This window comes from Leucopleurus acutus (assembly GCF_964270905.1).
Source record: "Leucopleurus acutus genome assembly, chromosome: 2".
Lineage (NCBI taxonomy): Eukaryota > Metazoa > Chordata > Mammalia > Artiodactyla > Delphinidae > Leucopleurus > Leucopleurus acutus.
Window position 1 is genome coordinate 63,833,154 of NC_139143.1, and position 24,187 is coordinate 63,857,340.

Consider the following 24,187-nt stretch of genomic DNA (forward strand, 5'->3'; position numbering starts at 1 on the left):
GCAAAAAAAAAATAAAGAACTGGCTTGGTCCTGGATTTGAGTCTGAGGGTGAAAGCAGAATGGTTTAAACAATTCTGGAGAGTCAGGTCCTAGAAGTGATAATAGTCAGACTCATGTGGTTAAAGTTCACTGGGATATGGAATAGGTTGATATCCTGGGTTTCCAGATGTGGTACTAAGGAGAGAAAAAAGGAGGGAAAATCACAGCATGAAGAGGGAAAATGTGTCTTCCTGATACATATATGAAATACTAGTAGGAGGAGAGAGGTGCTACAAGGAGAAAGAAATTTTGGTAATAGAGGTTTGCAGTGCTTCTCAGTGAGGGAGTAAAGGCTTTTGGGGTGGAACAATGTTTGTTATTTAGGACTGCCCTCAGCTTTGTCTGGTATCTGCTAACTGCCACTATTGCCCCCAGTTACTGTGACAATGGAAAAATTTCCTTCTCCATTTCCCAAATATCCCCTGGGATGGGGGCAGGAGTCACAAAATAGACTGCAGGTTGGTGGGGATCCTGGACATGGTGTGCCTGACCCTGCCACAGTTTGTAAAAAAAATTGAATTTGAATGTCTTTTGGTTGACCATTCACTGTCCAGCTTGTCATAGCTTTTTCACATTTATGCTCCTTGCCTGACTCCTGAGGGCGTTTGAGTCTGCTGTCCCCAGAGGAGCAAACCTCAAGCTGCAGACTGTAAGGGAAATATATCCCCAAGAAAGCCTCTTTGGCCAGGCTTTCATAGGAAACTCCCATCTGCTGAAGAGCAAGGTCCCCACTCAGAATCTCAAGAGCAAACCAAAGGGCATAGACCCAAATGCCATTAATGAAAGAAAAAAATTATAGCTCAACTTTTGCTTTTCTTATTTTCTTTTTCTAGAGTTATATATAATCATGGGCCTCAGCTTGGACATTTTGGGAAGCATAATATGTGGATATTGGTGTGCAAGGATCATTCAGTTTATATTGACTGACCTGTTTAGCAATACACTGACCAATATCGTGCTTTGCATCTCAATGGTGTACTTGACTTTCTACATTGGTAAGGCAGAAACAGATATAAAATATGCCATCCTTAAAGTGAACTTTATGCATTTAAGTTTTTCCTTCTTCTTGAATCCATTTGCTTCTTCCCAACCGCTTTCCCCTTGATGTGGCTCCTCTTTGCGTCTTGTCATATTATCTGGCTGCCACCTCTAGCTCTTTCCTGGTCTCTCTTAACATCCCCTCAATTTCAATTCCGTGTCCCTTCCCTTTGCATTCCTCCTCCTTGTGGTAATTCTCTTACTCTTTTTTAACTCCACCCTTTGATCTTACGTTTATTCACTGGCAGTCCCCTGGAAGTGGAATCAGACCTGAGCTGATTTCTGCTCTGACCCTTAGCAACCCATCTCTAAAATGAGAAAGGTGGGAGACATGCTCCTGAGGTCTTTTTCCAGCTCAACAGTACCCATTCAATGGGTACCAAACTAAGGGGACTGTAGAAATGGCGGCCCTTACCTGAGGCTAGGAGGAAGGAAACAGAGAAATCAGGTATGTCTACATCTGGAAGAGAAGCAGGAGAGTGGAATGATCGCAGGAGTCAGAGTGCCTAGCACTGGTAGACCTTTAACAATCGTTTCCTAGTTTAGTCCAGTGAGATTGGGAGCTATAGTTTTTACCCCCCTGACTGAGGTAACCAGTCCCCCGAAGCCATAGTAACCGTGGTAAAAATACGGCCAAATTCTGCTTCTGCTCTTACCTCACACAGTGGAGCAACTTCCATCCATGGAAGCCCTCAGGTATCAAGAGGTTAATTACTCCTCTTTTCACCTCCAGTGACCAAACAGAACTGCTTCCTCTACAGATAAATTGCTACCTATTGTTGCTCACTACCCCAAATCAGTAAAATACAGAAAACATTCACTGAAGGGTCATTTCTTTCAACTTTCTTCATTTTATTCCCTCCCTTATGTACCTATTATGAATGCCTTAAGTGTCTGAAGAAAAAAATTAATTTAATATTTCCTTTTTTCCCATTAGATCCTAAGTTCCTTGAGGTGGAGGCTGTCTCTTATTCATCTGTATATTTATTCTCTTTTCTCTTTTCCCCCCAGCCAAGCCCAATGCTTGCCATATGCCCAACAGTAATTTAACACATGCTGGTTGAATAAACTGTTAGTCTTTAGAGAGCTCTGAAGTTAGGCAGAGCTAACTTGAAGTCCAATCTTTATGATTTATTAGCTCGGTAACCTTGGAATATTAACCTCTCTAAGCTTTAGTTTCCTCATCTATAAAAGTGATATAACCTAATTTAGAGGGGCGTTACAGGCATTAGTGAGGTAATTTGTGTTGGGTGACTCCCTCATGCTGGTGTCCTGGAGGTAGCTCTTGCTGGCTCATGAGAGCTGATTATCCACATCTCTTCCCAACGCTCTATTCAAGTGACATAATGTTGGTAGCTTGAAATTGCCCATAGTGGGACCATGGAAATTGGCAGACACTACCAACTGGGGCTTTTTTTTTTTTTTACCCCCCAGATTGCCACTTTTAAACATTTACCAGCATACCACTGGGCTCAAGGTAGGGCAGCCAATAAATATTGGTTCCTTTCCCCTTTCCTCCTAATTCATGGAGGTGCTCCCAGTCAGTGCTTGAGAGGTCTGGAATAGATTCTCCCTCTCAGCTCTCAGAAGGAATCACTGCTGCAAAGCCTTGGTCTTGGAAATCTAGCCTCCAGACTATGAAACAATAAATTCCTGTTGTTTATGACACTTAGTTTGTGGCCCTCTGTTAAAACAGCCCCAGGAAATGAATACCCCTCCCTCATCCATTACACTTTCCTCTGCTTCAGGAATTAAAAACAATTTCAGGCAGTTCTTTCCTCTTATACTTAATCAGATCCTGACAACAAAAGTCAGCAATAGACAGTTATAAGGAGAAGTTCCATTGCCAGAAAGCTAAACATAGGTAAAATTTTCATTTACGCATTCTCAAATGTTACATTTCTGTCATGTTATCTAATTTTATTTTTTTCCCTTCATTACTGAACACACTGTTAACTGGCTTAAATCCAGGGAGTGTCTGATTGAGGTTAGAGAGTCACCTCTTTGAGCACATTTTTGTCTCTATTGTATTAAATTCACAATACTTGGGCTTTTAGAAATCACTTGTATCAACACATTCATTCTTTTTCATAAAATAAAATAGTCAAAATATTGCACAGACATTGCCGCACAGATAAAAGACATATTGAAGCATTGTTGGTTGACAGGTAGTGCAGCTAGAAATATTAATATATCAGCCCACGGAAGAAAATGTGAATTTAGTGTATAAAAGGCAGTGTATAATTCATGGAAGATGGTGGGTTATATAAAAGTCTAGCCCAGAGGTACAGCAAGAGAGGTGGTGGGAGAGGTCTGTCCTAGCAAAAGGAATATTTTATCCAGTGACATTGGTCAGAAGTTCTGGTGAATGGAGATAATAAAAAGTAGACAGCTTTTAGTCAGTTTTATTGTTTTAAAACTCTCTACAAACAATGCATTTCTTTCTTACCCATGCCAGGGCTGATTGCTCTCACTCGTTTTTGTTATGTCATTGGTCTAGGCTATAAATGTGAAAGGACTTCAGTCATCACCCTAATATTTTCTAGTTAGGAAATGTCGATTCCTGAATCCTGTTGTTTTTTGGAGACAAAATCCCTTTGATTCTCCTGGTAGGAGGACCTTCACTTTTTCTCAGGCACAGAAGGAAAGAGAGAGACAGAGTTTGATGGAGAGAGCCACTTTCCTGTGGCATCAGTTTTCTGTGGTGGTTTCTTTCCATTGAATCAGAAAACTTTTACAACTCTATTTTTAACTACTTGGGTTTATGCTGATGAAAATTACTTCCTTTATTACATGTTCTATGACTTTTTTCCCCCTTCTTGAACATTTAAAACACCATTTAATATAATAGCGTTTGTAATTTTTAAAAGACTTTGTTTTTCTAATTATAAAAGTAATACATGTTCATGTAGAGTTTTGGAAAAATTCTGAAAAGTCAAAGAAGGAATCACCTATAAACCCCATGTCATAAATTTAACCACTGATACATTTTGTTAAATGTACTCAATCTTTAAAAAATACATATAAATGTACATACATGTATTAAATGTATGCATTCACACCGTATGTTCTTGTAACATTGGGATTATACTAAATAATATCAGTTTTAAAATAAAGTTACTTAGTGGTTTCCTCACAGCAAATGTTATCTCTAAGTAGTGACTGTTACTAAAAAAGACTATAAGCTTTAAAATCCCATACTACGAGTCATAGGGAATTGGAAATAAGACCTTGAGAAACAGTTTCCCTATTGTCACAGTTCCCAGCACCACTGGTTTTATTGCCATTTGTTATTTATATTAAATTCAGTTAAATAAGTAGGTTAAAAGAAATCCAGAGTGGATTTAAGTGATTAGACAAACCAAAAGAATAATAAAATCCTCTTCAAATGAATAAACAGTATAAATTTACTAAGCAGTAAGGTGAACATATAAAAATAATTAATAGCATAATAATAATGCTCTAAAAGTGTGCCAAGCACTTTTCATGTTATCTAATTTTATCCTCACAACAACTCTGTGAGGCGTTATTCTTTTACACCCACTTTACAGATGCAGGAACACTAATGGAGAAAGGGGAGCTCACATTCCCAGGGCAACTAGCTCTGCCTTGCTCCAAAGGGCTTCCACTCCTACCTTGCACATACTTTCCCTTCCATCTGACATTTGTAATGTGCTATTTGAAGGTTCTGCAGCTAGGACTGTTGGTATTTATGGTGTTCAAACATTCTTCATAGTTGGTTTACCTGCCTCAGACTACATTTACACATTTGTTTAGAGCCCAGAGAATTACAGTTTTAGGGGAGCCTGTATCATGCAAAAGAACCGTAGGCTTCAGGACCTGCAGTCACCAAGGAAGCACTGAGCTTGGACCACAACCCCTAGGACATGCAGCACAGTGTCCTTGAGGTGCTGGGCAGAGGTTGTTAAACTTACTTTTCATTAGCTGTATCCTCAAGGATGGTCTATGGCAGGGGTTGGCAAACTATAGCCTGTGGGCCAAATATGCCTATTTTTTGTATAGCCCATGAGCTAAGAATGGTTTTTACATTTTAAAATGGTTTCAAAAAACCCCCAAAGAAGAATATTTTGCAGCATGCAAAAATTATGTGCAATTCAAATTTCAGTGTCTATTATTTATTGGGCACTCATTAATTACGTATTATCTACGGCTGCTTATGCACTAGAACAGCTGAGTTGAGTAGTTACGACTGGGACCGTATGGTCCACAAAGACTAAATATTTACCATATGATCCTTAACAGAAAGAGTTTGTCAACTCCTCATCCTAAGGATTAGGCCAGTCCCTTTAAGCAACTTTCCAAGAAATACTACTACCCTTTTAAGTTTCCCAACAATTCTTCACTCAAGATAAAGTAGCTCAGTGTACAGATTTGAATGCAACTAATTTTATTCATTTTTTTCTCCCCAGGGGAATTTTTGGGAATGTCAGGTATGGTTGCTTTAGTCGCTGTAGGACTAAATTTAGATTCCTTAAGCTTTAAACTGAGGATCGAGTTAATAATTACTAAGTAAGTCTATTGTGTACTTGATATAGATCTCATAGAAATTTAGTGCTTAAGTGGTCCTGGCTTAATGAACACTACTAAAGTTTTTTTATAACTTTTTTCTATGTTTTAATTTTAAATTTTACTGCCAGTTATATTTGAAAAGAACTTAAGCTACCAACAATTATTGACATTAATTGGTATTCCTATTATGAATAATGTATCAGTGGCTCAGAGATCATAGTACTTTCTATACATAACTCTTTGATAAAAATTTACTTTGAATTGTGGGAAGTTTAAAAAATACTTTATTCCTTTGTTTCCTTCATAACGTACCTGAATGACAGTATCCAAGTATGGGAAGAGCTGGAAAAGAAAAGTAGCAGAAAGATGCAACACCAGCAAACTCTTATCTAGCCTTTACATCTGGTGTCATATGGACATCTGTGGACAGAGGGAAAGCCATTTGTCTTTTCAGACAAATGAGTTAGCCGTTCTGTGAGTGACTGCGCTAAATTATAGAATTGTTTCAGAATTATCTCACACCAAATCATAGTCTAGTGTAGAAATTCTCACATTGGATGAAAGCAAATGTTGAAATGAGAAAAATAAGCATTATCCTGAGTTTTCCTATGAAGATTCATTGCTTTAATATAAAGGACTATTCTTTGTTCTGAAATTATGTTCTTCCTACTTTTTTGGTGTTTAATATGTAATTTCTCTCATGAAATTCCACTCATAGAAGACGGTACTTTTTTTTTTTTATAACTCTACTTGGCAAAAAAAAAAAAAAAATGGCACCTGTAACTTATTCTAGTTTTGTGTATATATGAATGATACTTTACTGGTTTTTAAAAGCCAGAAGCTTAGGAATAACTAGTTCTTGGGACACGTACTTTTTGTCTGTATTTGGACAGTTTTCTGAGCTCAGTCACGCTGTCTGTCAGCATCATTATAAATTACTCATTTTATTCGTTCAATTGTATATTCATTTAGCTACTCAACCAATCCTCTCTTAATATCTCCTGTGGCCTGGACATTGTATCCTAGGTTTGGGGCTATGAAAATAAGTCCCTTCTAGAAGACACTCATGTTAAGTGGTGGACATGTTTATGTAAGAAACTAATAATAAGTGTAAATGATTATATGTTTATTGGGATCTTAACTATATGTAAGGCATGTTTTAAGGTCCTGTGGAGACATTTTAAAACGTATTCTACTCAGTCAGTTATTCCATCATTTCTGAATTTTTATAAAACTAAGCTTTGGGGTTTGAGGTCCCGCTCATACCCTTTTCTTCTAGGAGTTCTGAATCAATTGAATCAAGAGACAGGAATCGGATAGAGAATTGGACTATCTGCTTGATTGGAGTAATGCTGTATCAGAGAACATGGTTTATATCTGCAGCTAAAACGAGGCTTCCTAATGCTTCTTTCCCAGTGTAGATCTTGAGACCTACCCATAGGGAGACTGGTTTGTGGGACAGACACAGTCACCCAGTCCTCTGAAAGGGAAGGTCTGAATAGAGGGGACCAAGAAGAGGCAGGACTTGAGATCTGCTCATGGAAGTCAGACCTGGGCCAGACCCAGGTGTGTTACCACATGGAACCAGAACAGCTTCATGCCCTAAGCACTGTGCTCTGGTCTTGCAGTAGGAATCTCTCGGGGTGAGGCTAGACGTGTAGATTTAAAAAACACATCCCTTAAAATGTGATTTCCTTTCCATTTATCCTAGGTTTCTAATGATGTTTTCATCTGTATACCAACATTTAATATACACTTTCTTTGGCATTGTCATTGGATGTGGAGAAATCAAGTATTTACAGTTTCACACTTTAGTTTTCATGCTCATCTTATTTGCAACAGTGAATTTTGTAAGGTAAGAATTATAATTTAAAGTTTGCTTACTAGACTTAGGTTCTCAAGCCCAGAATTAGAATTGAGAAGAAGTGGGTTATAGCAAAAAGACCTGTGGACATGCAGTCAGGAAACCTGTATTGTTGTCAAGGTCCTGACAATAGCTTGCTGCACAACTGAGGGGAAGTCTATTTACTCTTCAAGTTTTCATTGTAAAATGAGAAGGCGCAGAATAACAGCATCAGCATAACCCATGAGCTTGACAGAAATGCAAATTCATGGGCCCATCCCATTCTACTGAATTGAATCTCTGAAGTTGAGATCCAGGAAACTGTTTCAACATGCTTGTTAAAGTTTGAGCACCACTGGACCAGATTAATAGCTCCTAACATTTTGTTGACTTTCATCATCATTTATTATCATCATAACTATGATAAAGCCATTTGTTAAACATTAACCATGTACATTATGCCATTAGTATTAATGCAACTCTATGTGGTAGGTGTTTCTGCATCATTTCACAGATGAAGCCCCCGAGAGGTGAAAAACTTGCCTGGAGTCACCCAGATTGTGAGGACAGAGTTGGGATTTAAACTTGACTCCCAAGAGCATGCTATTTCTTGAGTGACATTGCCCACACGTGGCAGTTGTGTCTTCCATAAGAATTCGTGACAGTGTCTCTGAAAGTATTGTCATTTCCACTCAGGTTAGGCCTGGCTGAGTGAGCTTACTTTATAAGATGTTCTCATGAAACATTGCTTCTGCTGACTCTGAAGGCACTGCAGGCAACTCGGATAGGCACTGTCACACAGAAGGGTGGGTGTACAATTTATGTTTCTTTCCACCACAGGAGCACAAGTGCAAGGTGAGGTTGGTCTCAGTGTATGCAGAAAGATACATGGCTTTTTGCACACATCCATTATCTCATTTTGTCTGCATAATGACACTGGGAGATAAGAATTATTATCTCCATTTTATAGATAAAAAAACTGTCCAAGGGATTTTGCTGGTGGTCCAGTGGGTAAGACTCTGCACTCCCAATGCAGGAGGCCGGGGTTCCATCCCTGGTCGGGGAACTAGATCCCGCATGCATGCTGCAACTGAGTTCACATGCCTGTGCAACCAAAAAAAAAAAAAAAACTGTCCAAAAAAGGCAAGGTGCCTTGCCCAATGTCAAATGGCTAGTGAGTGCCAGAGATCTTTTGTGAACTTATGGTTCCACCTCACTAGAGGAGAGACTTTAGTGGAGGGAGTCATCCTAAGGGGCCCTGAAAGTATGGGTAGACTTTCCATAAGAGACTTGTTGAGAAAAATGTTTCAGAGATGATGAGCCAAACAAAGGCCTGGACGTCATAATCATTGCTAACGTGTGTTAAGTGCTGACCACATTCTAAACATCATGCTAAGCCCTGTGAATGTTGCCTCATTTTATTGAATCTTCATAAGAGTCCTTTGAGGCAAGTTCAATGACTATTATTTCTCCATTTTGCAGATGAAGAAATTGAGGCTTGGAGAGGTTAAATAACTTGCCTAAGGTTACATAGTAAAAGACATCTAAATTTGAACCCAGGTAGACTGACTCCAGAGCCTTTGCTATACTGCCTCCCTGTTTTTGATAATCAGGAAATGACATAAATTGTTCTGTTTTGGCTGGAGTCAGTGGTATTTTAGAGAAAGATCATTTAGTAAGGCTGAAAAGGTTGATAAGAATTACTTTGCAAAAATCTTTAAATGCAAGGTGGAGGAGTTTGCCCAAATTAATTATATATATTATAGATGGCAAATTGTAGATTTTCTGTTTCTCAATGACAGGAATTCTCTAAATTGTCATACGAAATTCCCGGTTAAGTGACTGATACACAGTATCTTTTTTGAGGGTGAGAACATGTCAATTATGTTTCTGCTGAAATTTCACTTGAAGGACAGTACTGATATTTTTTTGGTGCAAGTCCGCTCTAGATAGAATCTAGATTTTGGCATAGGATCCTATAACAAAATGACCTGTAGAGAAAGGAGGCACACATTGAAATTATTTACATGGTGTTTAGTGTATGATTCTTGTGGAAGCTCAAGAAAAATTTGGTTGAGCTGAATTTATTAAAGTGTCTACAATAATTTTACTTTTTCGTCATGATCTACAAGGTCCTTGTGGTCTAATTTCTGCATCTAGTCGTGGTCTTCCAGGGAGCTTGTTAATGTCATTTGAAGAAGTTTCCCTGCAGGAATTTACTACCAAGATCCTAAACACTACACCCTAGTGTTAGTGATAATTTCCTATATTTGTATAGAATTTCTAGCATTATTTTTCAAGATTTGAGTATTATATGCAAAATTTAGATCATAAGTTTGGTTAGTCTCAGAAAGTTTGAACAACCTATGGATAAACTGGATCGTCTTCTCTTTTCTGAAAAATTTTTACATGAAATTTAGTATTTACTAGCTAGTATCATCCATAAATAACATTAATACATAAGATGTGATATAAAAATAAATGTTTTTCTCTCCACAGGTTACTTACTGTTGTATTAGTGAGCCCTATTCTGAGGCATTCAAATTATGAGTATAACTGGAGATGGGGCATTGTTATAGCATGGTCTGGAATTAAAGGAGTTTTTAGCTTACTCTTGGCTCCAGATGTTCATAATCTGGCTGAACAAAAAGTAGAGTCACCACAGCTGGTAAGAAAAATCATATCCCATGATTATTCATACTTACTCATTTTTGTTTTGTAGCACTTGGCATAGTACCCAATAATAAAGCTAACCATTTGAAAAATTAGGCTTGAAGAATGCAATCTTCTAAGTAGGAAGGAACTTTTGGGGGAAAGTTTATTTATGTTGACAGTGTGAAAGGGACCAAAAATCAAATAACAGTTCCAGATGTGGGAGTTGGGTGCACTTGGGATCGAACCCTGGCTGCACCATTGACAGGCTGAGTGGCCTTGGGTAAGTTCCCCAGACTTGTGGCACTTCAGTTTCCAGTGGAGGATCGAAATGATGCTTAGCAAAGTACCTGACACTCAGTAAATGTTCAACATATGTTGTTGAACGTATAAATGCTGTTTTTCAAGAGCTGTCAGAAGGTATGAAAAAAATAATTCCTTTTCTAGAGCATTCCAATTCCTATAGCTATTAGAGCAAAAACTGAAATGCTCATTAAATATGCTAAGGAAAGAAAGATTTTGTAAATTTTTGAATTCAGGATCTAGTCATATTTATGTCTTTTAGGGCTAAATAGAAAATTAGTTTCTTGAAAAATTTTGGCTGAAGACTATATTATACATAGTGAAAGACAAATCTCGGTTTCCTTTCTACTCTCTCTCAAAGCCTTTTCCCCATGGGCCAGCCAGTGGATTTCTGGGTAGTCCGGTGGTGGCAGCGTTGGTGAGACTCCAGGGAAGGTCCAGAGAGCCCAGAGCATCTGTGGACAGCGTGAGGGTACCTCGTCATTCGTGACAGTACTCTGTGAGCTAGCTGGAGAAGTTGTGAGAAGTTTCTAGAAATCCCCAGGACACCCCCACCACTTCCCAGTCAGATGAACCCCAAACCTGCTCCTGGGAGGGAGAACACTTGAATAATGTAAATTAAGAACATTACCCACCTCCCAAGGAACTTTAATCTGGAGGTAGATGTACCGAGTTTCTTGATAGTATCCAACTTCAAGTTCAGAATTTTCTCTTCTTTGCTATTTTACTCCTGTCCTAGAAGACCCTAAGAGCCCAGTATTTTTCAAATATCTTTGTTGGGGGGAGCAACTATCACCCTCTCTATCTTGTATGTAGGGGAACCAAAATAAAGAGAATAGCATGTTAGTGAAAGAACTCAGGCACCCTAACTCCCCAAAGAGAAAGAGTTTATTTTTAATGTTGCTTTTTAAGAAATGGAGTATCATAGTCCTCACCATCTTTCCTGAGGATTTACACTTCATATCTGTGGGCATGGTCCGGGAATTAATTTGGAGTTCAAACACACCTGTGGTTTTGCAGGGACTTTGGGTCCTTCCATGTTCCAGAGGAAAAGAATAATGAGCTCCTTCAGTTTTCTTTTGTGCAAGGAATTGGCCTAAAACCAAGTCAAAGAAATGTTAACTAACATTTGAGTATCATTTTTCAGTGTTTCCCAAATCTGTTTGATGTTAAGAATCCCTTTGATGCCACCCCAGCCCTACAGAATCAGAATCTGCAGGGAATAAGCCTGGGAGTCAGTGTCTTTAAGAAGCATTTCAGGTGCTTATTGTGATCAGTCATTTGAGAAATACTCTCTGAAGACATACTGCTATTAACTCTGTTTTTCGGTAAAGGACATTGAGACTCAGAGTGGTAAACTGGCCTCAAATTACATGGCTAGTAAATGGCAGAGCCAAGACCTACAAATGTGGTTCTGCTTCTGCTTCTGCTTGGTGCCTCTCCTGACCCCAGCACAGTTCCTGTCTGCTTCTTCAGAGCTTCTCATATGGCTGTAGTAAATGCTTGTGGCAGGTGCACTTCCCTATCACCACTGCCTGCCGTTGCCGGGGTTGCTCCCCAGCCCCGTAGGTTCCACAGCAACGTCTGAGAATCAACCACCGTGCTGGCTTTTCAGGCTTTGCATGGCCACTGTTGACGGCGGCAACCATGGAGAGCTCCTCTCTCAGTGTCCTTATCCCTCCCAGAAACTACAAAATCTATTTTTTTTTCTTACTCTGATTGAGAACTGATTTCTACCCCAGTGGATTATATTCAAGCAGTGTCCACAAAATAACCCTTTTGCCTCTTCTTATCATAGGCAGGATTTTAAAATGTGGATTAAGGTAGAATTTTGTTGGTGGTTAATTGAACAATGATTCCCTTTGGAGAACTTATGAATGTTTTGACTCTCTGTGTTTTGTTTTTCAGTTTATACTGTATATACAAGTAATATCATTAATGACTATGGGAATAAATTCATACATGATGACTTATTCAGCCAGGACATTAGGTAAAGTCTAATTAATTGGGGAGAGTAATGCAAAGAGATTATTGTTGGGGGGTGGTGGAGACATTTCTTATGGGGCTCAAGGAATTGATTATGAAATCACTCATTTTCATTCACTCCCTATTTATAGATGATGTATGAATTGGGATATTGATTCAGCCAGTTTAACAGAAACCACATTAACCGTGGCTTAAACAAGACAAAGTTTTTTTTTGTTTGTTTGTTTTTTTCCCCTCCACCAGAAAGTCCAGAGAAGTGGGATGGTTCTGTTCCACAAGGTTGTCCAAAGATCTCACTCAGATCCTTCTCCTTTGTTGATTCTCAGCTTCCCAGGGTGTTGCTTTTGTCTGCAGGGTAGATGCTGGCTCACTGCCACTGTATCGTCAATCCAATCAACTAGAAAGGGAAGATCGGGTTGGGGTGATGGTGGTGGTGATGGTGTTAATGGAGGGTAAGCAGCTTCCTTTTAAGGGCACAATCCAGAAGTTGTACATATCATTACCACTCACAGTCCATTGGCCAGAACTTAGTCACATGGGCACACGTGGGCAAAGGAAGCTGGGGAATATTATCTTAACTGACTGGCCATGTGCTTAGCCAAAACTCAGAGATTCTATTGTTAAAGGAAGAAGGGAAGAATGAATATTGGGAGCAGTCAGCAGGCTCTGCCACAGTTGCCTATTTCTAGAAAAAAATTGAAGCTGTTGATAATAAAATAACTAAATATAATAAAATCACAAATAGACCGATGATCAGTAGAGAAATCAGGGTAAGATAATCAGTGGTAGTGGAGTCAAGGGGGAGAGAAAGGGCAGGGTGGGATTACACAAAGTTTTAGAGTAGGGCCTTAGTATCCCCCAGTGTCCTGTGGCCTGGTCCTCAGCTTTGCTGGTGCAGAGACCTGATTTTGTCAGGGTATCTAGACTTAATCAAAAGGCTGGAAATTTACATATATTGCACTCACGGGAGAATACAGATGCAGCAGAAAATCAAGTTATTAATTTATAATGAGGGTGATTTCTTTCTATGTCAGAAATAATTGTGATCATTATTCAGGGTATTCACCTCTAAATACCAATCTCCTTGATAAATCAAATTAGTAATCAGAAGGTTTCTTGGAAAGCGTGGAACTGGTGAGAGGTCAAGGAAGGGTAATGTTGAAGGAGAGTTCTTATAAACAGGGAAGTAGCCTGGTGAATTTGGCCCCTCTGCTTGTGTCTTTTCACAGTTCTGCCCACTCCTGAAACGGTGCCCCATCTACACTATTGCAGAACTTCCTGTGGTAGCTTACCTCAAAGTCCATGGCCCCAATATGCAAATAGGACTAGTAAATGGGGCAGATTTTTGGCAGCTCTCCTTCTCCCCACGTTATGTGTTTGCTCTTGTTTGCAGTGGAAAGAGCTTGGATCAGCAAAAGCCTACCCTGGAGCATGAGTAAAGTTAACTCGGTCCGTGAAGGTTTGCTCACACCTCCCTTCCCACCAGTTTTCTTTGGCTTTCAGGGATCCAGACCCACTCTGCTCTCTTTGCTTATGATATAACATCTGGTTTTCTCCCATGCTTGCTTTCTTGAGATTGCTCTTGCTCTGATAATCACAAAGGCAAGAGCAAGAGGTTTTACTATCATGGAAATATTTTTTTCTTCTCCTTTTCTTCCCATACAATTTTTTTTATTGTATTAACTGAACCTCAGAATTTTCATTGTGAAACAAACATGTATGGCAAGTACTTTATCCTCAGAATCAATGCTCATCCTTTCTAGAAACACTCGCAAGTTAACAGGTAATTGACAAAATTGAGTTTTATCAGGAAGAGTTTCAGACCAACTTCTTCCGTCTGGTCTAATGCTTTTAAGAAACTCATCCTCTGGACCTAGAGATTATCATACTAAGCGAAGTAAGTCAGAAGGAGAAAGACAGATTCCATATGCTATCACTTATATGTGGAATCTAGAATATGACACAAATGAACATATCTACAAAACAAAAACAGATTGACAGATATAGAGAACAGACCTGTGGTTGCCAAGGGGGAAGGGAGCAGGGGAGAGGACTGGGAGTTTGGGATTAGCAGATGCAATCCATTACATATAGGATGGATAAACAACAAGGTCCTACTGTATACACAGGGAACTATATTCAGTATCCTGTGATAAACCATAATGGAAAAGAATATGAAGAATATATATATATATGTGTGTGTGTATATATATATACACACACACACACATATATATATAGAGATACACACACACATATATACATACACATATATATATCTATATATACATATAGATATATAGATATATAGATATCTCACTGAGTCACTTTGGTGTACTGCAGGAATTAAACACAACATTGGAAATGAACTCTACTTCAATAATATTTTTTAAAAAAAAAGAGAGAGAGAGAGATCTATCCTCATATTCTTCCAGGATCATCTTAAACACAGGAGTTTGTTCAAATGTACTGGTGCCATCGAGTGGTCCACTTATACCCATGTTTCCCCAGAGCAACTGGAAAGTGGCCGTTGCTCCATCCTAATGGGTGGGATGTAATTAGGCAAATGAATAAACTTTCTCCTTGTGTGCTCTCAGCCATGGAAATTTTAAATCCAAAGCTGACACATTCTAACTCTTTAGCATGGCAGTCAGATGCATCTTTGCTCTGGACCATAGAGAACTGAGAGGGATATGGTTACAAACCTTTTTGAATCCCTGAAAATTTGAAATACAGCCACCACAGTGTCCTGTAGAGAATGCAATAAAGTTAAACTGAAACATTTAGAAACATTTAAAACTCTTTATGAGACATCTCATATGCAATTATGCAGAGAGAACAGTTTTATTATTTATTTATTTATCTATTTAATTGACGTGTAGTTGATTTACAATGTTTTGTTAGTTTCTGCTGTACAGCAGTGATTCAGTTATACATATGTATACATTCTTTTTTTATCTTCTATTCCATTATGGTTTATCACAGGATATTGATTATATTTCCCTGCGCTATACAGTAGAACCTTGTTGTTTATTGAGAACAGTTTTATTGAGATGGAATTCTGAATGAGTAGACTAAGCTCACTCACTAATTAAATTCTTCTTTTTGGTAAGCAAGCCTCATATCTAAAACTTCAAATTGATACTTCAAGATGATACAAACTGCTACAAGTTTTGGACATGTAGATTTGCTGGCCAGGAAACAGAGATGTTAAATTTGAGGGATCTCTATTGCAGTGGCCATTAAATTTTATTATGTATAAGAATCAGTTGGAGAAGTTGTTAAAATGCAAATTCCCAGGCCACTCTGATTCTCCAGACATGGCGTAAAGCTCAGGAATTTGCATAATTTAATAGGCATCTCCTTTACCTGTAGACACAGGTAGCTTTCAATACTTGGAGAAATACTGATTGGATGCCTTTAAATAGTGAGTCATGTATCTAGCTATAGGGAACAAAAAGAAACTAAGAAGACATTCTTTAGCACTTGAGTCAGAAAAAGTTGAGCTGTACAGCCAAAAGGAAATGGATTGTTGGGTAATTTTCTGGAAAATTTTGGACAAATAGTTGTCCTTGCTCTAAGTACTGCGGTTTGGCTATGCAAGTGATGCCAAGATTTCACTACATTATGCAACATTTCTCTTCCCTGTGCAATCTTCACTGTATTTTATTAAGGCCCTTCCTTTTCTTTGTCACAGGTTTGTGTGCCATCTCCCTTCCAAGACAAATGGCCATGCAAAATGCCATTAAGCACATCCAGGAGATAATACAGAAAAGAATAACTTTATTTAAAACAGAAAAAATTTTGACAAATGTTAACTGGACCTTAGTAGAAGAAAAAACAAAGATTGAATACATCATTCCTGTGAGTTGATACCTGGCAAAAAATAGTCCTTTCCCTTTCTGGCCTGCCTTTTTCTTTAGTTTATTATAAAAAACTTGATTCTGCTAGTTGTATGTCAGGATACTGAAGGGAGATCCATTTACTAGCTTTGCTATATTGGCGAAATAGTTTGAATTCTGTCTCTAAAGAGAAGGTGTTGGTGATCTAGCCTGATTTGCCAAATACAGGAGAACTGGTGTTTTTACAAACTGGCTGATTGAGTAACTATGAATGGCCTCTGCCAGGGTGATGTTTCCAACTGGTTGAGGAAGTGAGAGATCTCTCCCTGTATAAGTACTATCAAAAGCAGAAAACATAGGCTGCTCCAGAGAGCAGTCAAGCATACAGCTAGCTTGGGGAAGAATTTGGCTTCTAAATCTCCCCAAGTGAATAGTTACTTCGCCACAATTGAAAGCAACATTTCTAATATGGAGAACGTTTTTCACTTATACACCCCTTCATTTTAGCGATTCTGATTTGAGTTATTGGAATCTTGGTTGAGCAAAGTATTTGACAGCTCCTAATCATTTTTACTTATTTGTAACTTTATCTCTGTGTGTTTTTAAACTTAGTCTGATACTGTTCAGTTTCCTCATGTTTCATGTGATAAAAAAGTGAAGGAGGAGTCCCCAACAGATGAAGTTTTAATAGAAGAGGCCAGATTGCATGTAGCTATAATACAAATGGTTGGTACCCTTCACATAATCTGCTTTTTATTTATTTATTATTCTTGCAATGCTTTTAATTCTTACGTATGGTTTTCAGGTGAATAGAAGATATATTTTCATCTTTTGTTTGGTTGTTAAAATTTATGTTTGATTTATGAAAGTTAAAAAATAAAAGAAATCTCTTAGGATTTAAATTCAAGTCACAAATGTTATTCTATTTCTAAGTCTAGCTAATTTTATCAGTTCACTTTTGGGGAGTCTTTGAATAATGTTTGGTGCCATTTATGTACTTAATTAAAATTCTTCAAATATTTGAAACTGCTTTTATAAATTTAACATATTTGAGTTCCTCTTATACAATATTCTCTCAAGTGCTTATTTAACTCTTGTAAATCTAATGAGTTAAAATAAACCTAATGAAGCAAAATTCTCTTAAAATATTTATAATTTAATATTTAAATGTTATAAACGTAGGAAGATTACTAGATAAAATCAAGTTTAAATCAACTTATCAAATTGCACATTTAAAATTGGTGTTTTATTCTAATAGTACAAATTTTATTCAATTTTACAAGTATATAAAATACTCGTTATGCCCAGAATCCTTCTTTTTTACTTTCATTTTAGAACTTATTATTATGAAGAATTTCTAAAATATACAAAGGTAGATAAAATAACGTAATGAACTCCCAAGTACCTATCACTTAGCCTTAAAAACCATCCACACATGACCAACTGTGCCCCATCTGCACCCTCATTCACTCCTCCATCTTCCATATTATTTAGAAACAAATCCCAGATATTGTATCATTTCATCTGCAAATATTTCAGTATGTATCTCTAAATTTTTAAAATTTAGTCTTTTTAAAAATTGTAAATTTGGCCTTTTTAAAAACATAGTAAAATACTAATATTGCACCTAAAAATTAATAATTCCTTAATAACATCAAATATTGGGTCAATGATCAAATTTCCAATTATCTCATAAATGTGATCAATGCGTATTTTCACAATTTATATTTTTAAATTGCATTTCAGTAAAATCACGTATTGCAATGAATGAATATGTACTTTGTCTCTTTTAATCTATAAATTCCTCCTTTTATTTTTTCTGTTGAAGAACATATTTCTTCTTAATACAAAAATATTAACACTATATTTTCATTTTAAAAACATTTCTATACTTAATTTAAAATGTTCTCAGAATTTGAAAGGCTCTTACCCAGAGAGGTAAAGTATGGTCACAAATTCTTTGTAAGACCTCCTAGTAAGAGGTGGTGTCTATATCCCTCTCCACCATTAAATTTGGGCGTTCTTGTGATTTGTTTTGACCAGTACAATGTAGCAAAAGGACTTTGGGCATGTACTGGAGCTTGGGCCTTGAGGAGATTTGCAATTTCCCCCTTCTTCCACTTTGAATACCACCCTGAGATTGTCATGTGAGGAAGCTGGCCTAGCCTCTGAAGAATGAGAGGCCACATGGAAGTAACCTGAGGCATACAGCCAAGAGTCAGTACCCTACTACCAGACTTGGGAACGAAGCCACTTTAATTTGAGGCTTGGGACAGTAGATTCAACCTCGCGATGGTAAGAGATGCAAAGAATTTGTGACCATATTTAAATGTTCCACTCACTGGCCACAAATATTTTTACCCCTCCTACGAAGCAAAACACACTCATCTTTTTCTAAGACACTGCACGCCCGCCCCGAACCCTGGCAAGCCTTCATCCTATTATGGTATCAGATTCAAAGTCCAGTATCTCATGATGTGCATTTAGTCTAGGTCTGCTGAGGCTTCTTGGTTGTATCTCCTTAAGTATGATTCCTCTTGATCCAGAGACCTGTGGACTAAAAAGAGAAGTTATCTGTCTACCCCACCTCCACCCACAACATTCAGTGGTGATCAACAGACACCTCTGTTCAAGAAGGTGAAGAACAGGAAGCACTGATTAATCACTGGTCCTTGGCAATTCTGAAATCCAGATGGGCATATGTCCCAGTTCTCCCCATTCTCTACATTTTCATAGGAAATAATCCATGTTTGTGGCTGAGTAACCTTCTCAGACTGATTTCTGCCAGTAGAAATGGAAATTCCTATTTATTTAGAACTCGTACTGCCTTTTTTAGTCCAATCTGATACAGTTTCCTTAAAAACTCATGTGTTTTCAATGAGTTGCATTGTAGTCCACTCTACTCTGCAATTCCTTTTCATACAGGCCACATGTCAGACAATATGAGTCTGAGAAAGCCTTTAGTCTGCTTGAGAGGGTAGACTAAAGGCACTTTGGTTCTCCTCCACATGGCTTCCTATCTTCCAGTAGAGTGAACTGGGCTTCTTTACTACATGGTGGTCTTTGGGTTCCAACAGGGTGAGAGGACAAGCTGCAAGCCCTCTGTATCTCCTAGGCTCTGGAAATTGAATAACATCACTTTTACCCCCGTTCTATTAAAGTAAATCACAAAGCTAGCCCAGATTCAATGAGTGAAGACCCCACCTTTGAAGGAAGGAGCAGCAGTGTTAGTTACAAAGAGGCATGGGAAAGGCATGCTACATTGGGACCATTGTTCTAATGACCTACCACATTTACTTTTTTTTTTTTTTTTTTTACGGTACATGGGCCTCTCACTGTTGTGGCCTCTCCCATTGCGGAGCACAGGCTCCGGACGCGCAGGCTCAGCGGCCATGGCTCACGGGCCCAGCCGCTCCGCGGCATGTGGGATCTTCCTGGACCAGGGCATGAACCCGTGTCCCCTGCATCAGCAGGCGGACTCTCAACCACTGCACCACCAGGGAAGCCCCCACGTTTACTTTTTAAACGAACAATCCCATGTAACGACCCACTCCATGTTATCTTTTCTAAAAAAATTGAAATATATTTGATTTACAATATTGTGTTAGCTTCAGGCATACAGCATAGTGATTCAGTTTGGTTTTTTTCAGATTATATTCCATTGTAGGTTATTATAAGATGTTAACTATAATTCCCTTTGCTATACAGTAAATCCTTATTGTGTATATTTTATGTATAGTAGTTTGTATCTGTTAATCCCATATCCCTCATTTGTCCTCCCCACCTTTCCTTTTTGGTAACCATAAGTTTGTTTTCTATGTCTGTGAGTCTGTTCCATTTTGTGTATAGACTCATTTGTATTATTTTTTAGATTCCATATATAAGTGATATAATATTTGTCTTTGTCTGACTTACTTCACTTAGTATGGTAATCTCTAGGTCCATCCATGTTGCTGCAAATGGCATATTTCATTCTTTTTTATGGCTGAGTAATATTCATATATATATATATATATATATATATGCCACATCTTCTTAAGCCAGTTATCTGTTGATGGGCACTTGGGTTGTTTCTATGTCTTGGCTATTGTAAATAGTGCTGCTATGAACGTTGAGGTGCATGCATCTTTTTGAATTAGAGTTTTGGGGTTTTTTTTTTTTTGGATATATACCCAGAAGTAGAATTGTTAGATAATATGGTAGCTCTATTTTTAGTTTTTTAAGGAACCTCATACTGTTCTCCCTAGTGGATGCACCAGTTTACATTTCCTACCAACAGTGTACAAGGATTCTGTTTTCTCCACACTCTCTCCAGCATTTATTATTTGTAGCCTTTTTTTTTTTTTTTTTTTTGCGGTACGCGGGCCTCTCACTGTTGTGGCCTCTCCCGTTGCGGAGCACAGGCTCCAGACACGCAGGCTCAGCGGCCATGGCTCACGGGCCCAGCCGCCCCGTGGCATGTGGGATCTTCCCGGACCGGGGCATGAACCCGTGTCCCCTGCATCGGCAGACGGACTCTCAACCACTGCGCCACCAGGGAAGCCCCTTGTAGCCTTTTTGATGATAGCCATTCTGACCAGTACAAGGGGATACTTCATTGTGGTTTAGATTTGCATTTCTCTAATAATTAGTGATGTTGAACATCTGAAGTAAACTCTTTGAGTTGTATAGATTTTGAGTTTCCTGAGAGAGTACTTTGCAAAAATGGAATATTCTGTAAATATTTAAATTGAATGAAATTTATTTCTTGCTCTAGAAGTTTTTGAATAGTATATTTTCATATATTGAGTTCAATAATAATAGTGAGGGGTATGTAAAGGTCAAGCAGAGTACATTACATTAATGTTTTCGTCCTTTGTAATTTTTATTTAAAATTGTATGTTTAGAGTAGCTTTGAAAAACAGTGTAATGACGGAGTCCTCAGTGTAGAGGCAGCCCGGACATTAATTGGTGCAACCAAAAGCTATTGCCACATCCAAGGAAAGTAAGTGTAATACTTCTTTAACTGATATTTCCAAAATTGAATGGGTATGTGATAGAGAATGAAGAAACTGAAAGTTCAGTGTCCAGATTGATCAATCTTTTTATCTTATCTATCTGTCCGTCCATCCATCCATCCATCCATCTACTTCCTATTTTACTTTACTTTACTTTTCTATTTTACTTCCTATTTTTCTTGTTTATACTTTTCTCCCTGAAAATTCATAACTTTGATGACATTGGGAGTTTCTGGAGGAAGATTTGACTACAGAGCAATTATATGAGAGACAAGGGGAGCCATGAAAAAGAACCCATATAGTTTTAATTATGTGGATAATTATTTTGTCTTTATATCATATTTACTAAATTACTGCATAGGGGAAGTAAGGAGGCCTGGAGCCTGCCATTAAACTGCTCTCTGGGGTGGAATAGGATCATAGGATCTGGAGGAATTGATCCAACCCATGGAACTGATAGATGCAATTAATATGATGGGAAAAGCTCAGTATCTTAGAGATATATTGATACCTGGTTACAGTCCTGAAACATTAGATAATGGATGGTCTAAGACAAACCTGTGGGGCAACAGTGATAGGAGATTCTGTCTGGGTGATAGTTAACATTTCAGCAGCCTGGTAATATATCTGGGAGATGTAGCATCAATTCCTAAATAAAGTTTGGGAAGGACAGAGACTTCAGGGCCTTGGAGAATCTTGGGCTAGTCAAGGCATGACAAAAGGAAGCTTGATTCTAAACCCCAAAGAGTTGGATTCTGAAGTTTTAATTATGTTCTACCTCAGGTCACAGATAGTTCCAGGAACATGGACAGTAGGATTCTCCCACTAAAAATGTTTCTGTTCTATGACCATGGGTGGGTAGGTGGATGGATACAGAGGCATATTTAATAAACCCATATTACATTTATGTTTAGTATAACTTTCTGTTTTATATTACCCAAAGGTATAGCACTTGCTTTTCATTATAACACATATGTATATTTTTCTCTATTAGATTCATGAGTATTTATGATGTTTCAACTTATGTAAGAGCTAGAAGTTGGCTTATGAAGTTTAAAAACATATTAACTTTCTTGGAATATCATGAAGATAAGACACCTCTTTTTCTATATGGGTAAGTACTGTGAACCTGTAATAGCAATGTACTTGAAAATATGACCTTTTCTACATTGTCAGAATAGATTACTTTGATCTTCCCTAAAAAAAAAAAAAAACCCAACTAATATTATAGTCAAGTCTTATTGATTGAGTGCGGAAGGAACAAAGTTCTTGCTTCTCTTTCTCCATTCTGTTTTACCAATTTCATTGGCACCTCTATTAGAGAGTGGGTAGAAAAAAGATGAAAAGGATGGTCATATTTGGATTCTTCAAGTTTGAATTACCATGTCTTAGGGTCACATTACATGTTGGACTTCTTTCATATTCTTCTGGGATGAGCAGGGGTGAGAAATAGCAAACTCAAAGACTAGATCTAGCTCTCAACTTAATTTCATCTGTGCCATGGGATAGTTCTGTTGATGTCTATAATTAGGAAAAACACAGCATGGCCTTAATAATAATTATAAACAACGTCCAAAATAACGCAAGATACAGATTTTTCTTAACTTGTGTAGACTCTTTGTTTTGTTATATAAGTTGTGAGCTTATATACTTTTTAGAGCAGAAAGACAAGGTTTTTCTACTAACAAAAGATGTCAGGGCTTCCCTGGCGGTGCAGTGGTTGAGAGTCAGCCTGCCGATGCAGGGGACATGGGTTTGTGCCCTGGTCCAGGAAGATCCCACATGCCGTGGAGCGGCTGGGCCCATCAGCCATGGCCGCTGAGCCTGCGCATCCGGAGCCTGTGCTCCGCAACGGGAGAGGCCACAACAGTGAGAGGCCCGTGTACTGCAAAAAAAAAAAAAAGATGTCAAATGAGAAAATACTGGGACCATTAATGCTAATAAATTTTAAGTGGGTGTTAACATGCTTTTCGTAACAAATTATGATAATTTTTTACTTTCTTCCATTGATTAAGTTTACAGAAAAATATAAAAATTTAAAACCCTAGGATCTTGACATATATCCAAGTAACCTCTTTTTGTCAGCTTCTACTTTAGATGAATAGAAAAAAATTTTTTAAATGTCATAGTAATATTGAATAGAATATTTCATTCTGTTCCTAATTTTAAGCAGTGTTGATGTTTTTCTCAAAATTAATTTGTTTCTTGCTTTTGATGTATGAATTTTTGCATTGTTCCTATGTGTGATTAGCCTTGATTTTAGAAAATGCTCTCCAGACAAATCTCAAACGGACAGTCCAACCTTACACCTAAAGGAGCTAGAAAAAGAAGAACAAACAAAGCCCTTAGTTAATAGAAAGGAAGAAATCATAAATATCAGAGCAGAAATAAGTGAAAGAGAGACTAAAAAACAATAGAATAGATAAATGAAACTAAGAGCTGGTTCTTTGAAAAAATAAATAAAATTGATAAACCTTCAGCCCAACTCACCAAGAAAAACAGAGGGCCCAAATCAACAAAATCAGATGAAAAAGAAGTTACAACTGAAATCACTGAGATACGAAGGATCACAAGAGAGTACTACAGTTATATGCCAATAAGATAGAAGAAATGGACAAATTCTTAGAAAGGTACAATCTCCCAAGACTGTAGCAGGAAGAAGTAGAAAATATGAACAGACCAATTACCAGTACTGAAATTGAATCAGTAATTTAAAAACTCCCAACAAACAAAATTCCAGGACCAGATGGCTTCACAGATGAATTCTACCAAACATTTAGAGAAGAGTTAACACATATATCCTTATCAAATTATTCCAAAAAATTGCAGAGGAAGGAACGCTTCTGAAATCATTCTATAAAGCCAGCATTACCCTGATACCAAAACCAGGCAAAGATATCACAAAAAAAGGAAATTACAGGCCAATATCACTGATGAGCATATCAATAGATGCAAAA

General features: G+C 37.8%; 1 protein-coding gene across 1 annotated transcript in view; it reads left to right on the forward strand.

Annotated features, from left to right (window-relative positions):
* Positions 1 to 886: 886 nt before the first annotated feature.
* The window catches only part of SLC9C2 (solute carrier family 9 member C2 (putative)), a gene marked incomplete at both ends in the record, with an annotated part of 78,027 nt that continues 54,726 nt past the window's right edge, over positions 887 to 24,187 (forward strand). The window contains 9 exons of the mRNA XM_082858438.1: positions 887 to 1,034; positions 5,508 to 5,607; positions 7,319 to 7,462; positions 9,950 to 10,118; positions 12,314 to 12,395; positions 16,089 to 16,255; positions 16,861 to 16,959; positions 21,120 to 21,217; positions 22,225 to 22,344. Of these exons, the coding sequence (XP_082714564.1) occupies positions 887 to 1,034; positions 5,508 to 5,607; positions 7,319 to 7,462; positions 9,950 to 10,118; positions 12,314 to 12,395; positions 16,089 to 16,255; positions 16,861 to 16,959; positions 21,120 to 21,217; positions 22,225 to 22,344 (1,127 nt within the window). The remainder of the gene's footprint in view (positions 1,035 to 5,507; positions 5,608 to 7,318; positions 7,463 to 9,949; positions 10,119 to 12,313; positions 12,396 to 16,088; positions 16,256 to 16,860; positions 16,960 to 21,119; positions 21,218 to 22,224; positions 22,345 to 24,187) is intronic.